General features: G+C 42.3%; 1 protein-coding gene across 1 annotated transcript in view; it reads right to left on the reverse strand.

Moving 5' to 3' along the window:
• Window positions 1–22,113, reverse strand: part of MYO10 (myosin X) — a 127,498-nt gene that overhangs the window by 25,218 nt on the left and 80,167 nt on the right. Inside the window, 6 exon segments of the mRNA XM_010009706.1 lie at window positions 2–582; window positions 1,015–1,054; window positions 1,355–1,564; window positions 2,530–2,636; window positions 5,307–5,421; window positions 5,582–5,706. Of these exon segments, the coding sequence (XP_010008008.1) occupies window positions 2–582; window positions 1,015–1,054; window positions 1,355–1,564; window positions 2,530–2,636; window positions 5,307–5,421; window positions 5,582–5,706 (1,178 nt within the window).

Consider the following 22,113-nt stretch of genomic DNA (forward strand, 5'->3'; position numbering starts at 1 on the left):
TGTTGGCACCACGGTATCATTCATATAGGGATCCTCTTCCGAGGAGTCATCACTTGTTCTGATGCCACTGGTCCTTTGATCAGAATGGCCATGCTCACTTGGGTTGGGCGAATCCTTAAATGCATCATCATCAGCTTCAAAGCCCTCATCTACCTCCTCCTCAGGATATGGCTGGCTGAAGTTAAAATTGGGCTTTTCACTGCAGGCATTTCCAGTCTGTTCAGTCAGCTCAGCAGGATACCCGCTGCCCACAGAGAGAGACCTCTCAATGTTTCGGACACATTCATCAATCTCATCAAAGTTCAGAGATTCCAGGAACTCCTGGGCTGCTCGACATGCTTCGTCCTCAAGCCGCCGGAGTTCCTCGTCTCGAAGCTGCTGCAGCCTCTGTAATGAAACCTCTGTCAAAGACAGCTCCTGCTGCTTCTTCACACGCTGCAGGTCTTCAATTTCTTTTTCCAGACGTAGGATTTCTTCCACCTGCCTGCTTTCTTTCTGTTTCTCCACCTCTTGCTTCAGCTCTGCCTCCTTCTGGGCTTTCTGAATGGCAGCCAGTTCCTGCTTCTTTCTCTCTTCTTCAGCCTGTATTCAAAATAAAATAAATTAAAAAAACACCCCTTAAAATAAAGCACCTCAATGCAAGATTCCTTTTTTACATTTATTTATTTCAAAAACACTCTGTTCCCACCATGCTGTTCCATTTAAAAGGACCCTTATCCCCACATCAGAAAGAAAAGGAAAGAAAAAGAAAAACTAAAGCATGATTACATTTGCTCACAGATATGGGAAAGCTCAAGTACATGCAGAAAGTTCAATCTTTGCCAGAAATTAAATGAAGCATGAGGTGAAAGAAATTTCCATGCAAACAACTGTATCAAGTTTCCTTTTGCTTTATCTGCCAACTCCTGTAATAAGTTTAGTTTAAATGCCACAGATGCCTTTTATTTTTTTTAATGGCTGGGTTGAGATACTCAAATAAACAGGATGGCTGAAAGCATAAAGAATATAATTTACCTGCTGGGCAAGACGCTCTGCTTCTTGCCTTTGTCTTTACCTAAGAGTGAGGGAAGAAAAGAAGTTAGTAAATCAAGCTCAACATAAGCTCATCACATACCTTTGCTAGGGCAATAGCTCAGTTTGCAGAGATCATCTGCCATGTGGAAAAGACAGCCAAAAATAAGATCACTAAGGATATGTTTGTGAATATGAAACTACCATGATAGCTACAGGCATCTTTTAGCACAAGAAGCAAAGGTTTCTAAAATCACTTAATAACAAATAACCTGAAATAAAGGCTATTCAGACCAAACCCTATGGCACACACAGGAGAGTAATGGAAGACAGAATACTGCACCTTTCTTCCTCCTCTTTTCTTCTTTCCTCCTCTTGTCTCCGCTTCTCCTCTAGTCTCTCTCTGTAAGCACGTCGAGCAAGCTGGCCTCGCCGCTGCTTCTGAAGGATTATGGCTGCTTTTTTCAGGCACAGGAACTTTTTCCTACCACTGAATGCTCTGTAGTTCTTCTGTATCACAACCACACAGTAGAGAACCTTTCTATACCGCTTCCTGGGAGAAAAATAGCAGACTTCTAAGGAAAAAAGGAACTAACGAGCAGTGTCAAGAGGTTTTGCCATGGTGACCTGCAATAATGAGCCCATGGTAGTAAAACAATTTATTATTTCTAGTTCTGTGATGGTTTCCCCATTCTCATTCACATTCTCCTCCCTTTGAGAAGAGATTCTCTCATTTCTGTGTCAGCACTGTGTCTTCATTAAGTAAATGAACATTACCTGTCTTACATGTTCTTATGCCCCTGATGAGGAGATGCTAAAAGGACAGCTCTGTGTGTGTGCACCCATGCGGAGAAAGAATATGCAGAGATAGTCATCCCACAACTCTGAAAACAAGTAGCACGAACAGCAGGATAGCTCCATCATTAAAAAAAAAGCTATATAGTTTTTAAGCAACATGCTGGAGACTATAAGGACAGGACTAATATACACATGAAAAGAAATGACCTCCTCATGCAAACAAGTTTCCTTAAACTGTCCTCAACTGATTTGTAGAAAAAGCAAAAAATAAACATATGGGATGAGCAACTCCACCTAATATATAATGCGTGAAGCCAGGTAAACAAGTGAAATATGAATCAGTTACCTCATGTCATGGGTTCTTTAAGACCCAAACACTTTTCTGACAAAGATTAATCAGAATCTCAGCTGGTGATTTGGGGCAGCCCCAGCCCCACTAGGTGCCATCCAGCTAGAGTTCCTACCACAGGTCTAATGCTGCAATACAATTATATGGATACTGGCTGACCTCCAAACTTCCATACCATCCTATTCAAACTCCACTGTGTTTTATTTGTGGGTGTGGCAGAGATACCAGCTGCTATTTTCAAAGCCACTTACAGGATATGGATGCCTGGTCCCTAGGAAAAGTTAAGAATTATGCCAGAAGGATTTAACTCCATCACACCCCACCCATTTATTTCAAAACCTGATTATTCATATTCTTATCTGGTCACTTACCGGGCTGCATAACCTAAGATGTGTGCTCGGATAATCATTGCTGCCTTGGTGACTTCCACCTCTCGCTGTTTCTCCAACTTGTGTTCCAAGGACTCTCGGAGAAACACCTACACGAGAAAACTTCTGGCTTAACAAACTGCAGAGAGCATCATGTATAGCGGACAGCAGGGTGCTGCCAAGGTCAGTCCAAGCTGCAAGCCTCGGCTTTGAATTCAGAGACAAACACCCCATTTCCTCAACAGAGAAGAAAAAACCAAAATGTATTCTGCTTAGAAGAAAATACCTGCAGATGATGCTCTAACTTTGGATTTCAGTGGAAAGAACCTGATTACACTAAAGCAAATTTTAATTAGGAGTAGGGTTTTTCCAAAAGCAACACAATTATGAGATTCATTAAACAGCCTTTTCCCACCGAAGAGTAACACAGGCCAAAGAACTTGTAGGAGTTACCGTGAACTTCCTGAGTTGAGGGGCAGAAATACCACCCAATAGTACAGGTGTTTCACAGTAACATCATCACAACATGGCGATGAGGAAGGTGCATGAGCAGTCTGGGCTCTGCTAAGGGAAGAGGGCTCTGCAAAAACATCTAGAAGCATGCTTCCTTGAAGTGTTTTGAGTTTTTCCTTGCTGTGAAAAAACAAAACAAAAAACTCCAACAAAAAAAAACCCCAAACCCTGGACTTTTTAGGGTGTTTGAGTAGAAGAAAAGGTAGTTTTTCCCTCTGTGTTTAGGGAAAAAAAAAAAGCCCATCGTCAAAGCCAAAGCAGCAGCACTCCTGAAGAGAGGCACACTTGCGAGTTTTGAATGTTGCTCGAAAGCAACTACATTTTACCACAAATCCCCTAATACTAAGGAACATAAAAAGTCCCACAGAAAGTCTCAAGGCTCCAAGATACAAGTTGCACTGGGCACCACTTTCTAGATAAGTTTTTACTCACGGATAAAGCCTTTTTTTTTCCACTCAGTGGGCAATCCCTCTCTGCTCTGCACACACTGGCTTTAAAAACACAACAAAATTCTGCTTCAGAAAGGCATCCAGCTATTTCCTGAACAAAATTGGATGTTAAGCCCATGTTAAGCCCAGGCTAATGCCTTTTCCTGAGCAGGTGCACTTCAGCTTGAGATGTAAAAGAAAGAAAAGAAAAAAAATCACACTGAAGCTAGATCATCATAATGTTATTCTCCCTTTTTAAATAACATGGGCAGGATAGTGCCCCATCCCATGGTCAGCCTGAAACCAGCGCCCTCTTGTTCTCTTCTACAATAAGCTCTTATGAAGACTCTTGCAAATGTGCAGGCAGCTCCTGAGGGGGATGAGCCCAGGCCCCACGAAGGGAAGTTAAAACAGAGCTCTGGGTCCTGCCGAGGTCCTGATGAGCTGGTTAAACCAATTTCAGGTTCTGATAAATATATGTCCCTAAGATGCCAAAGCACTGTTCAGGGTCCATACATGAATACCATTAACATACTACGTATGGAAGTATAATGGGAAGCACAGCCTAGCTCTGCGGCCAAATGTTATCACTGTATGATTTGTAAGCCATTGTCTGCAAAAATGGGATGAAATATGACTTCAATTGACATCAGCATATTTCAGAGTCTATCCCTTACAATAACTGTGAAACAAATCATCTTTCCCTCTGAGAGTCCTTAAGCGTGCAGAAGAATGGAGGAAACCCTCCAAACGATGCAGGTGTGGGGAGATGAGGATGAGGAGGAAGGGCATTTCACACAGAAACCAATCCGATTTTACAAAATATTTTTGCTACCTCATGTTAACGAGAGGGTGGGGGTTTTTTCCCTGCAGTTCTAACAAGTGACAGGAAAACTGCAAGTGTAACAAGTAATTCAGCAAACTATTTCTGGATCTGGTTTTTGTTCTCTCTCCACTACAGAAGACCTGGGAGTACCAAAGGAGTTATGCAGAGAGAAAAAAGACGAGAAAGCCATCTGCAGAGGCCTGAGGGATGATCCTTGGCAGCGATGGCCTGATGTTTGTAATGCACTCCCTAGTTCTCGCAACATGTGTTTTTAATATTTAGGAAATCTCAGATCCTGCAGTGGGGAATTTTCTCCCAAGTACAACACGCTTTCACATCATTTAAGTCCCAAAGCACAAAATCACAAACAGAGAAACTCTGCATGCAGCTGTTGTCCAAAATCAAACTTGCAAAACAAGCTTGAAAACACACCTGAATTGTTTCAGTTCTCAAATTAAAATACCATTCTTTTAATCAAAATGATCTGATTTTTTTTTCAGGGAGGGGAGGAAGTTGTGGGCAAAGTTCAGGTTGTCCAGTGGGACACATATTGAGGTCTAATGTAACTCTGAAAAAGACTCAGACTAGGATGGCTCTGCCACATGAACACTGGGTAAAATTCCTCCCCTGATTTCAGCCACCGAGCAGGTATTGCGCAGGTAGGTTTACTAGCACGAGTGGAGCTCCCTGCAGAACAAAATGTTACCTCACATGTTTGATACCCCACCTTGTAAGTTTTGATCCTCACCAGTGCTACCACTTGTGGGTTGTGGCAGAAAATTCAAGTGGACTCTTTCCCCGTGAGTGAAATCACCAGTGTCTAAGACAGCAAACTCCTCAGCACAACCATTAATGTTGCTGTAAGGGTTTCAAAAGCACCAACAGGGAGCTTCTTTTAAGGACAGAAGTAATTACCACTACAAATACACCTCTGCAGCTGTGCAGTGTAAACCCTGCCCCCTCAGCTTTGTAAAAGCACCAGCCCCACAATATGCCCAGTCAGATTATTTTACCTTATTCTTTCCAAGCTGCCACTCAGTGCTTGTGTTGTCATACAGACGAAGTAGGACGGCACATTTCTCATTTACATCTTCAGGCAGAGTTAAGTTTCTCATGAGGACTTTATACCTGTCAACCCAAAAGCACTTATTAATTCATTTAGGAGACAAGTTCTATCTTTGCCGGATGATTTCTTTTTCTTATTGGATTTTCACTTTGTTCCCCAACATGGGAACACTGATTTGGTACCTGTGATTCACATCTGAAGCGCACAAGTCAGTGTGCTTACCTTTTATAAAAGTCTTGAAAGGGCCTCCGGACTGGGAAACCAGCCCTCCGAATCCTGACTGTCTCCAACATCCCAGAATAGCGTAGCTGGTTGAGCACCACCGTCTGATCAAACTGGTCTGGCATCTATAATGAAAAGGTTCAGTACAAGGGTTTTAATAGCAATGGTTAGAGATGTCAGGGGAAATAAACAAAGGGCAGATTATATGAATCTGAAATGCACAAAGGCTAAAAACTGGCTACACAGTGTCTTAAAGGATATTAGCAATTCTGAGCATATAAAAATGTATCTACAGGACAGAAGGGGTAATTATAAAATATCATTTCCACAAACACAGCATTTACAGACATTTAATCTCATCAGCTCACTCTTTCCATTTCATGTGTATTTGCAGGCCACTGCTGTGCAGGAAGAACTGACAGAAAGAAGCACATGCAGCTAACAGGTCAAGCTTAACTTTTTGTTTCTTCGGCAACAGAACTTACAGTCCCTGTAGATGATCCCAAATGTTGAAGCTACACGAATACAGCGGTGTGGTACAACTTCACAAAAAAAACCCCAAACCCACAAGGGCAGGAAAGATTTCATTTTTAGTGTAGTGACAATTCATCTACTATGGACAAGGATGCCAAATGCTAAATAAGCTTTATTTCAAAGAGTTTCTATTTGCTACTATTCTGAACAGCAGAAATGTTTTCATCTGTAAATGGAAAAGAGAAAAAAATCCTCTTGTCTGAAATAAGTTTCCCTTACTTTGCATGCAGTTCTTTTAGCATCGTTTTTCATTTAGAAAACAGGTAACTCCACAGCCACTTAAGCCATGAAAAACCTGTGAATACTGATTAGTATGCTCCTGCCCTTTGGAGCTTCAGGAATCCTCTTGTCCCATCTCAGAATCCCCCAAGTCACCCATACTTTCACCACACTTTGAGGTAAACCACCCACAGACACACAAAGCTACTCAAGGCAGTGATAACTGCTGCCTTACAAAGTGCCAGCAATCCCAACAGTGAAATACCACCACATGTAAATACACCATTTATCAGCGTAATCACCCACTTTAACCCACCAGCTGACCCTCCTGCAGAGTCATTTGCACGGCTGGAGTATAGTACTCAGTATTTTTCAAGAAGTTCAGAAGGTAGGATCTCATGGATACAGTCAATGGTTCATACCAGACCTTAAGTTCTTCAACTGATAGAAATGACAGCAAAATCAAACCCTGAGCAATGGCAAATCAGAGGGCTCTCTTGATACTTATTAACTAGCTTTAGAATCAGAATCATAGAACAGTTTGTGTTGGAAGGGACCTTCAAAGATCATCTAGTCCAACCCCCCTGCAATGAGCAGGGACATCTTCTACTAGATCAAGTTGCCCAGCATCACATCCAGCCTGGCTTTGAATGTCTCCAGGGATGACACATCTACCACCTCTCTGGGCAATCTCTGCCAGTATTTTAACCGTTATTGTAAAGAATTTTTTCCTCACATCCAGCCCAAACCTCCCGTCTTTTAGTTTAAAACCACCATCCCTTGTCCTGTTGCAACAGGCTCTGATAAGAAGTCTTTCCCCATTTTTCTTACAGGCCTGCTTTAAGTATTGAAAAGTCACAATAAGATCTCCCTGGAGCTCTCTCTTCTCCAGGCCGAACAACCTCAACTCTCTCAGACTTTCTTCACAGGTGTTCCAGCCCTCTAATCACTTTTGTGGCCCTCCTCTGGACCCTCTCCAATATGCACATGTCTTTCCTGTACTGAGGACTCCCGACAACTGCACACAGTACTCCAGGTGGGGTCTCACCAGAGCAGAGGGGCAGAATCACCTCCCTTGACCTGCTGGCCACATTCCTTTTGATGCAGCACAGGATATGGTTGGCTTTCTGGGCTACAAGTGTACACTGCTGGGTCATGTTGAGCTTTTCGTCAATGAGCACCCCCAAGTCCTTCTCAGGGCTGCTCTCAGTCCACTCTCTGCCCAGCCTGTATCTGTGCTTGGAATTGCCCCAACCCAGGTGCAGGACCTTTGTATTTGTACAAAATCTTTGTATTTTAGTGAACACAAGTATGTATGCTTACAACAAAGAGATCAATACCATCATGATAGGTACCGCCAACAGTATTTTCCATACGTGCCCACCCCATGCCAGCCACAAAGCCACCCTTTGAAAGTCTGTCCACACACCTGCCGGCCTGCTTCTCTTCAGATGACTGATGATTCCCGACAAGAAAGGGAAGGAATGAACACAGATGGACACACAAATCACAAGGAAAAACACTTTCTGCCAGTGTAACCCAAGGCTGATGTGTGCCACAAGCGGACACACAGGTCAATACATCTTTTTTTGTTTAACACCACGCCTGCTTTAGTCCTTTTACCCCACCGAGGCTCAAAAGGTGATGTTCTTCATGAGACTTGAAAACGAAACAGGTGTTTTGGTGTGTTGTGGTGGGGAGGCAGATACATGGATGGAAGTGGGGATACACCATAGCCAAGCACAATTCTGGTGATGTGACAGAAGTCTCTCTCACCCTGAGCTTTGAGAGCCAGATGGCTGCTACACCACCTAATCCTGTTCTTTCCAACCCCAGGCACTTAAAAAGTCAAAAGTCAGCCCCACAGCTGTCTTGAAAGCTCCTGTTACTTTTTAAAAAGAAAAAAAACCCCTTTCTCTTTCCATCCCTGTCTTGAGTTGCAGAAGCAGCACCAACATTTTCACGACCTGTTTCCTGCAGCTATGGAAGTGAGAAGCAGCCCTGCTCTGTCACCAGCAGCTGGGACTGACACACAGTCACCTAACTTCAGATACCCACATTTAAAGAAAAACATAAAACACTGCAAGAGATGTTAACATAGTTATCAAAGCAGGGCAGCATAAATACCATCACAAGTTTAATTACATAAGCCTACTCCTCCACTTTACATTACTAGTTATTTTTAATTACAGACACACGAGGCTACTAAATTGGAGGGTCAAATCCTGCCGTGGCATATCACTGGAATTACATATGCAACAAGTCTGGCTGCCTTGCAAAAACTAGGGGTGGTGGCAAGAGAAGTGCCACAGTCATCTCTTACACTTTTCAATACTAAGTACTGGAAGATATCCTCTCCTTCATCTGGGGATTTTTGACCGAGCCATCACAGCAAAGTCCTTAGCAAGGAGAAGAGCTGCAGCCAGTCACAGAAGGAAATGAAACCCTAAACACTAAAATGCATCTGAGGTTTCCCATGTCTAATGAAAACAACCAAAGTAGTAACAAATGCAGTCCTGTGCACAACACCACAGCATCCAGCGTATTCACCTTATGACTTGGTGATACTTTCATCTGTGGATGAAGAGGATTTCAGGCTCAAAGGTATAAACACTTGCAGGCAGGGATAACGTCCAGTCAGCAGGACTCCTCATACTTAACAAATCAACTGTATGTGCATTTATTGACCCAAAGTACAAGTGTTGTATATACCCCACTATTAAACTGCAGACACTTCTAAGACAGAGAGTGATGACCATCTTCACCTGAACAATGCTGAGAGCAGCACTAAGGAGTTCAACTTGCAATAGTATAAAATCCCCATGCAAAAGGTTACCTGTGCAGCTGAAGCTCAGTCTTGTCTCTTTACTGGTGCACCTTCAGACAGTTCTCCAGCTAACTTTCAGATTTATACTAAAGTAACACAGGACAGGACTCATCTCCGGGGTCTGCTGAATTTTTACCAGTGTTGCTGCGAATAATGGACTTGTTTCACAAAGGAACACTTGCGAAGAAATTGCACTCTTTAAGAAAATTTCAGGTAGACAAAAGAACCATAATGGATTGTAAAAAAGTATGTCTTCCAAAGTAAAAATTCGAATTAATTGTTAAAAGACTCCTATGAAGTATCATCAAATTTATAAAAGAGAAGCCAACAGAAAAGGAAGACAACTGATAGATTTCAAAATTGTCTGATAGACTCTATCAACTTCAGATCAACTCAATTTTGCATGTATATTTTGCTTCTATCAAGGAACGGCAGCACTGAACCATTCCAACACACAAAATCGCCAGGCAACAGCTAGACACACGTGGGTCACAGCCACGTTCAGGCACTGAGCAATATCAATGTAAAATTAACAGCTACAAGTCAGGTCTGTTCTACTTGATAAAGGTGTTTTTTTGTGGTGCACTCCTTCACTGCACAACTTGTAATTTATCATTTCCTGAATCCAAAAGTCTCCACTAAATTTCCACCAGACAGCACTGAAGCCCAGGCTTTAATGCAACTTGGAGTCACTGCTGGTAAGACTCTTGCTCCTAAAGGTGCTAAATAATTACTCTGATCTGTTGTGAGCATCCTAAAGGGCAAAGGTCCTGCCTGAAATCACAATAAGAAGCAGCCATTAGGACAGACATCTAAAATCTACACATAGTTTTCATGATGAAATAGTTCCTTAGATTACAGTCCAACTGAGGCTTGAAAAAACACCATCCCTTTTCCCTGGACAGCACCTTTAGTGGAGACCCCAAGCATCCAGATAACACTCGCAGAACACAATGTTTTCTTGTCCTGTGCATCATTTGTTTCGTTCAAACACAGAGGATACCTGACTGCCCCCACCTTGCTGGGCAAATCCTTCTCCCTCCCTCAACTACTGGCTACTGCCGCAGAGTACAGGCACAATAATGACAGACTACAGCAGCCTCAAAGATTTTATGTAGGTTGGAGGAACTTCACAGGGAGATTGGTTGGGGAAAAAAAGAAAGAAAAACACCCCACGCCCCTTGTTTATAGATTTCTCTTTGAGAACTTGAGTAGCACTATGTCAGCTTTACTCTCTGAAACTGCTGGTTTTCCTGTCTTAGGGAAAGTGTTTTGTAGAAGACAGGCACAGAGAAAGAAAAGATGAAAACCAGGTACATGGATGTGAAAACATTAGTTTTTATTTAAAACCCAGCAAGTTTTCTCAATGTCTTAGTTTTTTAAATCTGCTCTTTTACTCCTAAAACGAAGCCTTGGCAATTTCACCCTGGAGAAATCAGCAGAAATGAAAGAGGTCAATATTCCCCTGCTTTAGAGTGGATTTTGAACTTTTTTCACATCCAAAACAGTACTGGTATTTCTTCAGAAACAGGGGAATTTACTAAGCCAGTTCTTTCTGAAACATTTCCTGTGGTCTTCCAATCTCAGTCACCCATTCCACGAGTCAAAACCAATGCCAGGCTTTGCCCTCAGGCACTTTGAAGAGTGTGAATAAATTAACTTCTAATATATAACCCAGCTGAACTGATACAAAAATTTTTGCATGCTCATTGTTTGCCTTTTTTAAACTACATCATGTTTAGCGATTCTTATCCATACATACTGCTTGGCAGCCTTTACCTGTGCTGAGGATTCAAGCCAGTAACCTGAAAGAAGTGAAAGGGAAACGCCTGAACACCTACACTAGGAGAATGCAATGTAAAGCCAGGACGGGCAGGGTAACCTCCTTGTCAAATCCAGAGGCTGCACTGCCGTGTCTGTTACCCTCCTTCCTCCAGCAAACCATTTCACCCCCTGCTCTTACGCTCTTCTAGACATCATTTCTTCATTTGCTTGCACCATAAACATTAATGGCATTGGCTTATTGAACAGTTTCAACTTCAGAACTGCTGCACATCCAGCACAAGGAGCATTAAAACCCTTGTGCATCCTGCCCAAGGACTTGGAGAATCAGGTCCCACTGACCTAAGAGTACTTCAAGGTAAGAAACCCTCTATGGTCTTCTCTAGCATGCAGCCAGCTGTAACTGGAACAAGCTCAGGTCAAAACACAGGCAAGTTTGGTGCCAGCTTTGTTTTGGAATACATCCCCTTACTGTTGTCCCAGAGTACTCGAGTCCACAGACAAACACCGTAGGAGTACATGAGAATGAAACCCAAGAACATGGCAGAATTAAAAGGTTTATTTGGTATTTCTACTGCATAGCACTGGCAAGTCAAGGGATATTTGGATAAATCTCAAACAACAGTAAATGTTTTGCATGTCCAAAATTCTCCCAGTCTTTATCCACACACTCATCCCAAAACTCCATTAAAAAACCTTTAAAAATTACTAATGCTGCTGGTGTAACTTGCTAGAGAAGGAGCATGGGTATACTGCAAAAATGCCTGTGCCTCAAAAAATTCTGCTGCAAACTCCAGGACAGATTTCACTGCAAACTCAGTAATGATATGCTGGCTCCTTTATACAATCTCTACAGGTCTGAACGTGAAAGTACTGCATTTAACAACAGCAAGTGCTTTCATGATTAGCTGATCTTCTCTTTGACTCCAACTACTGCACCTGACCTGCGTGACTCATCTTATAGCAGATAAGAGACAGACTTCAGAGCTAGCCACTCTCATGCCACAGGTTAAGAGTTGCCTGTGCTAAAAATAATACTTTATAGAAGGAACACTGTAATTTTAGAGTTGTTCTACTGTACCAGAACAGTCAAAGGAGAGGACTCTAAAAATGAATGTGAAAATGCTTTTGTATTTATATTCAGCCTGTCACCCAGCTTACTTTACAAGCAAGGGCATCTCAAGGATATTTTTAAGACAGGATTCCATTTAAGAGCTATGAAGCAGTACATTACCACACTGACCATTTGCACTAGTGTTTAAAGGTTTCAACTAGGTCAAGGCACTGCTGAGTTACATTCATCTACAAAGATGCTGTAGTCATATTTCTGGTCCTGCTTGTCTAAATATAGCAAACGTAAGAGTTGGAACTAGCTTCATTGCTGGAGAAGAGATGCTGAAATGATTCTGATGGGCTTGCTGCAATTTCATGCTTTCATTAACAATGATCAATAAACTCACTACCTACTTTTATTAGTTACTGTCACAGTACTCTTCTATTTCAGAGTAATCTTCTTCTTGTTTGGTTTGTATGCACTAAATGCTACCTCTGAGCAAACACACAACAACCACTTTGTGAACCTTCCTTTCTAAACGTATACAGAATTTCTTCTAAAGGTAGACAGAATTTGTCTGCCTCTCTTGTATAAGCCCAGAGAAACGCTACCGCCTCAAAATGACAATATTATTTCTGACACACATTTAAAACTCCATGGAATAGGAGTGGATCATTAAAGGCAGAGGCTTGACCACTTAAGTTTTCTAAGGTTGTGTTCAGAGCTATCTGTATGACTGGCTAACTTTCAGCTGAAGTTAGCCCTTGTTGCTTGAATACATTATTCAGGAAGCCCACTGAAATGCACAGCAAGGCCCACAGGCTGTTTGTCCCAGAACAGCCACTGCAGGACCATCTGTGTGAGCCAGACAATTAAAAACATTTGGGAAAAGAGAGATTTAAGGTTTGAGTCTCTCTGGCAGGGTCTCGGCACACTGACAGAAGGAGCAGCTCACAGCACAGACCCCAGCTGGAAACTTTTCATGGAGCCTCCTTCTCCACCTATGACTAATCTGTTGCCATTTCATCCGAGGTCATCCTCACTAAAGCCTCCAGTCCCTGCAGACTAAACCCCAATCTGGCCTCACTCTCCCCACATTGTGACTGGTCAGCAGGCTTCTCCCAAAGAAAATCAATCAGGCTGCCTGATAGCCACAGACGTACTATGAAGAAACATACTTTGAGGCACTAATTGCAAGGACAGCTGTCTTTCTTTACCAACCCTGTGTCAACATAGCGGACACCATCACCACTGTTCGTTAGTGGTCAACAACTGCACGCACCGCTCCACGTCTGCTGAGGCTGCAGACAGACCAACTGCAGATGGTGAAACCCTCACTGTCCATGTCAGCGACAACATCAAATAACTTACGTGGACTGAGACCTCACCCTTACTTTTATTTTCCTTTTCTTTTTAGTTTTTTCTTTTTTTCCTATTTTGTTTTTAATTTTTCCACTGTGCTTTCACTGCTCCATACAAGGCTTTTCATCCACACCTCATGAGTTTTTTGTTATTTGGCAGTTTATATGGCATATAAGTCCATTTCCATACTTAAAAGCAGTAAATCATGTTTTAGGATGGTTCCTCTAACATAATTTCTTCAGATAATGGTGTTTGGGATCAAGCATTTATTCCTGAAAGATCATCAGTTTCACCAGGGGTTAGACAATTCAGAAGAAAATACTTGAGAAAAGTGGTTTGAGATTAATTTCATCTTGCATGGTTGAAGTTTAACTTAGCTGTAAAACCTTGTCTTGTAACAACCCATGTAAGAACATAATCCTGTGTACTTCTAACACCTAGTGTAGTGTTACTACAAGTAATCTCACACTTGAACATGTGAAACCCTCTGTGAAGCTAGTTCTCACTGAAATGCTAACACAGTGTCACTTCAGCAGTCTGTCCTGAAATAGTCTTGCAGATAACTGTGATCCACATTATCACAACTCTCCTGGCTTGCCCTGGTGACACAAAACTGAGCAACCCTTTTTCAGACTGCAGCTCCATATAGGTGGAGAAGAATCTAGTGCCTCCTCTTCTATATTGCAGGTAAGTAGAAAGGAGGAGGTGAAGAACCTCACTTCCAGCCACAAGAGCTCATGATGCACAGGAGGAAGTCAGTATCACAGTCTACAGAAGGATGAGAGACCTCAACTCAGAAAGCATGGAAAGGAGAGCAGAAGAGGACTCAAAAATCCAAATCTCACTTTATTCCCTGCTTCAGTCCTGGGCACCCACCTGCTCCTTCTCTAGATCTGGTCACACTCTATTCCTTTAGGACTACATGCCGAAATGCTATTTACATCTTGAGACTCTTCTGTTTTGGGGCATTGCTTTTGAAGAGAATACTAAAATTTCTTTGTTGTTTCAGAAATCAGTTTAGTGATTTGTGGCTAACCTGTGCTCCTCAGCTATGTGACTGCTACTGATAGGTTGTGACCGCTACTGGTATATTGTGACCAATTTTGGAGCACAATAAAAGAGACTGCTACATTGGAAACCATTTAGGTAAGAGCCATGAGAATAAAGATGTGACTTAAAAAAGGCAGTAAGGGCCTTCAGTAAAAGCCTTGAGAAGCTCATCAATGAGAAAGCAGAGGCCTCCGTAGTAATCTGTGAATAGCTATACCAAAAGCATATGTTCAACAATTTCTAATATAAAACAGATAAAGACATAAAAAGCATGAAAACCAAGGCAAGACAATCCAAACCAGAAGGCACATCTTTTTCTCACAGAGTATTCACTGGAAGAGCATACCCATGATGGTGGGACTATCTGAAGCCAACAGACACTTCAAAGAAAACACAGCATGTCCCCCTACTTCCAGGAGGTGTTAATGGTTTCTTCAGTTTGCCACACAGTGGGTTAGACTACAACATCTATCTAGTCCCCCTTTAGCACTCCTGTTGTGGAAAAAAACTACTTTTATTTATTTGAAGCAGCTTAGTGCTGACTTTTTTAACCTTTGGTACTAGGTCTCCCAAAGACCAACTCTGCACCAGAGAAGAACGAGACACACAGCTACTCCCGCAGCACACAGTGCAACCCAGAACTATGCTTCCCACATGTGAGCTTCACCTTGGCAGGAAAAGAGCTCATTACCTACACAAGTATTTGATGGTCCAGTGAGGGAAGTTTGGCTGCGATTTTACTGTGGCTGACTGCCTATGAAGACACAGGCTGCAGCGCTATGGGTTAGCTTTAAGTCATTACAAAGCCTTCACACATTCTCCATGAAATACTAAAAGCCTCTTCCACTTTATCAGCTCCAATTGCTAAAAACGGGAAAGCTCTGCAACAATCATGAATCACAACTTTGCCAACTGTAAGGTTTAAAATAATAAAAGAGTTTGAGTTGTCTTTAATTGATTTAAGTGTGAAGTGCATGCGTTTGTTGTATGGCCATGAGGACCAGCAACTTCCTAGCTGAAGTCAGAATCAAACTCAACTAACAATAAAAAGTTAGCACTTGGCTGCACCCCTTTTCAGTATTGAGGCCACAGGCAGTTTCTCCTTCTCCAACGCATTTCGCCCCTGCGCATGGTTCATTTCCTCAGTGCCCCATAAAGACGCCTACAAAGCACAAGGCTGACGTAACACACAGACAGACTTGCTGCTCAGTGCTTTCTCAAGCAAAGAAACATTCCAGTGCAATTCCTATGCCGAAAAAAATACACCTGGTTTTATAAAATTATCTGCTAAGGAGCCTTCTCCTCTCCTTCTGTATCAAGACTTTTGTTTGGGAGCTGCAATAGGGAATCAGCCAGGCTTAAATCACAGCCAATATCTGATATGTGTAAATGAGGAGCACTACAAAATATTCAGCTGAACAGCTTTGGGTTGCTAGGATACCAGAGGTCGGGCAGCACTGAAAGAGCAGATTATTCCCACCCCAGTGCATGCACAGGGCTCCATTCACGGCAGGGCTGCTGCCTGCATGGGTGCTGCTACCCGGCCCTCCCTGTGCGTCCCAGCCACCCAGCTCCCTGCAATGACCCCCCTGCCAGTCACGTGCCCCTCTGCACCAAAAATACCCCATAGGGTTGCACATGGCCCTTGATGGTTTACATCATTACAGAGGGCTCACTTCAGCCTGGGGGAGCCTGGGACACTGGGGGCTGCCCGAGAGCTATACTGCAGCAGACTTGCAGTGCATGGTCTGGAGATCTTATTTAAGGTTTGAAAGCATGAGAAAACCCATAACACTGCAGGTAAGATTAGGTCTAGAGATGGGAAATGCCAAGTTTTATCAAGAAGGTGATGGGGATCCCCGTGATCCGCACAGGCATCCATCTGGCTGACAGCAAGAGCTGCATGATGGTCCAGATAAATGACCCAGCTCAATGCTATGTAATCAGTTTTTCATTACTCCTAAATCTTTTATTTCAGCACATCTCAGATAGCATCAGCCTAACTTTGGCATTTTTCTTAGAATTTGGTTCTATGAGCTACTGCTTTGTATCCCTATACATTTTTACATTATAAATTCACAACTTGCCTTGCAGATGTGCAACCGACTAGACAATCAGGTATCAAGACTAGTGAAATGTGTATGTGTGTGTTTCCAGGGAAGGAACAGAAAATGAAGGTAGCTATTTGTTCTTGTGTACATCAGTTTCACAGAAAAAGGCAAGTATGTTCTCCTTGGAGTGCATTGTTCTAACACAATATTCCCATCCCATCCTCCCATTAAGAGTTGGAAAGTCTCCTGCTTGAGGTCTTTGATGTTTCTGAGAACCACATCAAAATCAAATTAGTCATTTCTGATAATTCTGAAATTTCCACCCTAAACCAAGCAGAAGTCCCCTTTATATAATATATGAAGAAATTTGTAAGCACAAGACGGAGGAGCTCTGCAGATCACAGCTATCTGTGTTGACACAGAGGCCACGCTAAAGGCACAGGTGAGTCAACAGCATCTTGGCTAGAACAGCAGGTAGCTCCTGTGCTTCCTTCAAGTATTGCTAGTAATTGCATTTGGTAGAGCCAAAAAAACCCCACTGTCATCTCATTGCTATAGTTATATACTGGCAAACATTGGCACTTGCAGTGAAGGTCACCATACACTTTTCTCTTTAAAAAAAACCTGCACAAGCTACTTCTTTGTTCCAATTCCCATATAACTGTGAAATAAGAGTTAACTATAGAGTAAATTAACTTTGCTTTATTAGCATGAATCAGTTTCCCAAAATGGATGACAAGAAACCTCCCTTAACACCATTATGGTTATCAAACTATTAACTGATCTAACCACACACACATATACACAGAGAAACAGAGAGAGAAAGAATGAATTATAATAGATGGTAAAATTACATCAGGACCTAAGTGATTTAACATTTAACTACCCTCTGACAGATCTAATTGCAATGCCACTGTTCATCTCCACAAAGACTGCAGAATTCACAGGCAGGGATGCTGGTCAATGACCCTTTGTTTCACTAAGTCTAGTTCTATCTCTACTTAGTTACATGAAACACACGCTTAGTTGACTCTATCCATTCTTAAGATGATCCAGTAGTGAAGAGTTCTGCCCTTACTTACGGTTTTACACTACTGTGTGACATTTAAAAAAGAGCATGTCTCTTTCTGCCCCAGAAGTGGATTTTTTTCTATACTTCTTCCATATTTTCTGATCATGGTGAAACACTGTTTGAAACACTCCATGATCAGCGAGATCCACCTTCCCTGCTGACATACCAGCAGCACCATGTTCTCCTGGCACTAGCCAGCAGCATGGACTCCACGCCACTGGAGCAACGGATGAAACAATTCTTCTCTCCTTTGCACGGTGACTTGGAACTTGCAAATTGCTGGGTATGCAACTGTAAGGAGCTGCACATATCTCCCACTCCTCTTCAAAGCCATGTGACAAGAGGCATTGCAGCTCCAGGCACTCTGTTATGTGTTGGCCAAAGCAGCACAAAACCAATAATAACTTAAGCAAAACATTTAGATGTGTGCTTAGAGCTCATTGACGACAATAAGATGTACATGCCCTTTAAGAACTGGGCTGATTTGAGATACTCTTATGTTGTGCATGCCAGTGGTCACAGGGAAATGGCAATTTTGGATGGCTGAACAGCCATTTCTTCCCTGAGAAATTGCTAGGCTGGCTTAAGCATACAACAAAAGATAACCCTTAATGTTTGAATCAGAAAGAGACACTGAAGATAGAATCAGCTTTCCTAAATTGAAGATAGAATCAGCTTTCCTAAATGCAACTTCATTTGACATGCAAACTGTTTGTGTATATTAAAATCTTCTGAGAGGCTAATTTAAGTGCTAAACCACTTTTATCAAAAATCACCATTTCTCCCTATGAAAGACTACTTAATTAATGAGGCTGGACACTGTTTCTTTTCGGCTAAGTATGCACAAATGGAGTGGCTGGCAAACACAGCCTGGCTGGCAAGTGCAGATAGACATACTGGTCCTTTTCATGCTGAATCTGGGGCAGCCATTCATCTGAGAAAGCCAGTATCAGAGAGGATTTGGCATTTATCTGGCTTTCCAAAAGTTGATGTCTTCTTTCAACCCATCTACTTCATTGACTATTAAAAGTTTTGAGACCCCAAAAGCCCCTACTTACCACTTCATGTTTAAGATTTCTAGGTCTACAGAGAGTAAGTTTAAAAAATGCCACAAGAGATTTCATTATGTGACTGGTGGGAATATAACATAACACTAAGAGTTTGGTGAGAAACTTGACTTTTCTGCACTACACATTGTGCAATGCTCACAGGTGCATGTGACAATCCAAGGTGGCAGCCAAAAGGAAAAGCTTCCCAGTGCCCCGAATGATTTACATGGTGTCGTGGGCTTCTCGGCTCACCAGCAACTTCCCAAACCTGAACGGAGCATACGCTCACCCTGTGCTTGGGTCTGAACAACAGAACATACACTGCCCACAGAGCCTGAGGAGCTGTGGTGCTACCACCACCTCCCCAGCAAAGCTCCTGTGAGCGGCAACAGCTGGCCAGCTCCCTGTTGCCGCAACAGGGAACACATATGAGGACCGTGGAGGAACAAACCAACAACAGCAACCTCAAACCTCACCACGGGTCAGCCAAAAACTTCCTGTAGTGTAGGCTGACTGCCGACACTCAGCTGACGTCCTGAAACGCGGACTTTACAGCTACTACATTCCACTTCATACAACTGAAACCACAACCTCACTTCTGTAATTGTAATGACAGTATTAGGAATGGATCTGCCTTAGAATGGATCTGCTTCTTAGGATTATATACTACCTAAACCCACACAAACCAGTAAATTCGGAAGTGTACTTAGTCCTTTACAAATTCATCAGTGAGCTTTTCCCCATGCAGTCTTTGTTTCTCTGCTGCACTCTGTGACTAAATTAAGCCACATATATATACACACACAGACACACTGAAACAGACAGATACAGTTAAAGAGAAAAAAGTTTAGCCACTGACTCAAGTTTACTCTTAAACAGTGTCACCTGCTTCCGACATGGATTTTGTGTTCTGAGGGTAGCTCTGACAAAAACCTGTGAGTTGCTGGGGTAGTACTATAATTTTCAGATAATTCCTATCAGTAACCTATCTGCATTTGAAAAAATCATTGTTGTTATGCTTCCATTCATGTTACAGGTTGTAAATAATATTTTTCTTAATAAGCCAACAAATGAGAAACAAAATAAATCTTTTCTTTTTTTCTTTGAAACTAAGCAGCTTTAGCAAAGAAATACCGAATACACATCATTCATTGATGTTCCACACAACAAAAATACCTAGATTTTTGACCTACTACCACTGTTACCACTTGATGTTTAAAAGGACACATCTTAACATGAGTGAGAGAAGAAAAACTGCAGGTTACAAGAACCCCCTTTCCCATTTCTATAGGCACTTCACCAGATTGTATCTGCCCCATCTAGATTTGCAAGGCAAATCTAGCGTTGCTCTTCTTGAGACCAGAATAAAACTCCCACAGACTTCAATGATGCAGGATCAAGCCCATTCCCTTTATAACAGGTTCTCTCAAGCAATTTTCTCCTAATTTTCTACCCTGTGGCTGAATTCTGATGTTTGCAGAGGCAAGCTCTTTAAGTAGGAAAGCAAGAAACAAAATGCAGATCCCAGAAGCAATCAGCGGTGAGCAGAGCTATTTTACCTGCTGGGTTTGGGGGGTTTACTTTATCAGGGGTGGAAGGGGGGGAAATTGACACAGGAAACAGAGTCAAAATATACTGCTGTTATGGTATCCTTCCATTACTACTGCAATTAATGTTTTGTTTTGGTTTTTTTTTCCCAGGCATATTCTGTTTCCTGTATTTCTATGGCAAACCCCCCACGCCCACCCCCCAACATGCTTTCTCAAATGTGCCCCATCAAGTTTCTCCACTAAAGCTACAAAATTAATGTGAAGTTCTGGGTGCTGCAGATATCTTGCTTGACCCCCACCCCAACCCCCCACACACTCATCCCCAGTATCGCATTATTATCTTGTAATCAAAGCAGAACTACAGCCATGTCTTACGCCTTAATAAATTACAGGAATACTACAGTCCAAAACTTTACATAGCTGGTTCTCCTCAATCTATGCCATAAGCAGCTGAACAAGAGAAAAGATCTTTCTCCAGAAAGCAGCCCATCACCACAACACAGGTCTTCCCCCTCTGCACACTCAGCTCTAACTGCTGACTTTTTCCCTGGTCTGTGAACAATCACCTCTTTAACTTTCAAACAGAGTGTGATTTATTAAAGCAGACTGCTTGGCAGCAGAGCTCTCCTGGTGTTCGAAAACATGATTAGACCAGTAAATTTAGTCATTTTTTTCATAAATTGATTCTGCGTTCATTTACCCTCTTTAAAAGAAAATACAAGCCCAGAAACATTTCCAGCTCAGCTTGCTCAGCCGAACTCCAGGCACTTTCTTTTCTTTTTCTACAAGTCCAGTGGAGCTCCCAGTATGCAAGACTAAAATTATTAGAAAACCTGCATGAATTAAACCCCTTACCTTTTAAGTCTTTTTCACCCTTCAGCGTTCGCCCATTGTGAAAACTGAATCTTTAGCAGTTGCAACTATGCACACGCACACAGACACACACAGAGCAGGGCTTGCTTCAGCTCACTGGTATTTCAAGTCTTTCATGTGATATCTTTGGCTGTACTTGGTTAATTCATTCCTCCTGCTACTCAAAGGAAGTAAAGCCTAGCGAGGGCTGGCTCTACAGCAATCGTTGTAGATATTCCTGACTAACAGGACACAAGGGCTAATCTCACCTTATAGGCATCAAGAATGTAAATACATTTCACAGCGAACAAATCCCTAAACTTTAAGACATAAAATGCACAAAATGCCCTAAGACACAGTTTACCAAGGAAGTTGTAAACGTTAAAGTTTTTGCTAGAGAACAATGTATAGCAGCGATGCTTTTGGAGCTCTAAGAATGCCTGTTCATCATGGACTGTGCATATCCCCTTGGAGTAGTTACCATGAGAACACAGCAAACAGGATTTGAATGTAAATTGCCATCTAGAGATGTGGGGGGATTCTTTTTGTTGTTGTAGTTAAAGAAGAAAACTTCCAAAGCTTGATGAAGTACACACTTTTTCTGTGCATACATTTGCATGACAATGCTCACAATTCAAATACTTGGTAGAGTGCCCAAGGAAGAAAAGCCAAGTTCTTTGCCTAGTATTTATAAAAAGCACCTACTTCAGACGTGGGATCAGTAGTCTCAGTTCCACAAATGCCCATCCATGTCACACGATCACATAAAGAAATTCATAAACCACAAAAACTCCATCAGCTGGCACAAAATGCAGAATTACTGCAGTGCTTGAAGTCAGCTGGAGACAGTAAGCCTCTCTGCTGCTGACAGATCAATTGCTGCAGCAGTCAAAATCATTCTTGCTTCTAAATACTACACTAGACTACACATCAAGTGTTGTACTTTAGAAATACCCCACCCCCAGGCATTTTGGTTTTGCCCTGAATTGATCTGGTACTTCGCCGCTTGGGCCACCTCCTCCCAGTTTCTTCCTCGAAGCAGTGTTTGCCCCCCTTGCGTCTCCCCCACCCTGCTCACAAGAGCACACTGCCACAGCCACTACCCGAGATCCAAAAGTGACTCCTACCAC

Source organism: Nestor notabilis, unplaced genomic scaffold, assembly GCF_000696875.1.
Source record: "Nestor notabilis isolate BGI_N333 unplaced genomic scaffold, ASM69687v1 scaffold13782, whole genome shotgun sequence".
Classification (NCBI taxonomy): domain Eukaryota; kingdom Metazoa; phylum Chordata; class Aves; order Psittaciformes; family Psittacidae; genus Nestor; species Nestor notabilis.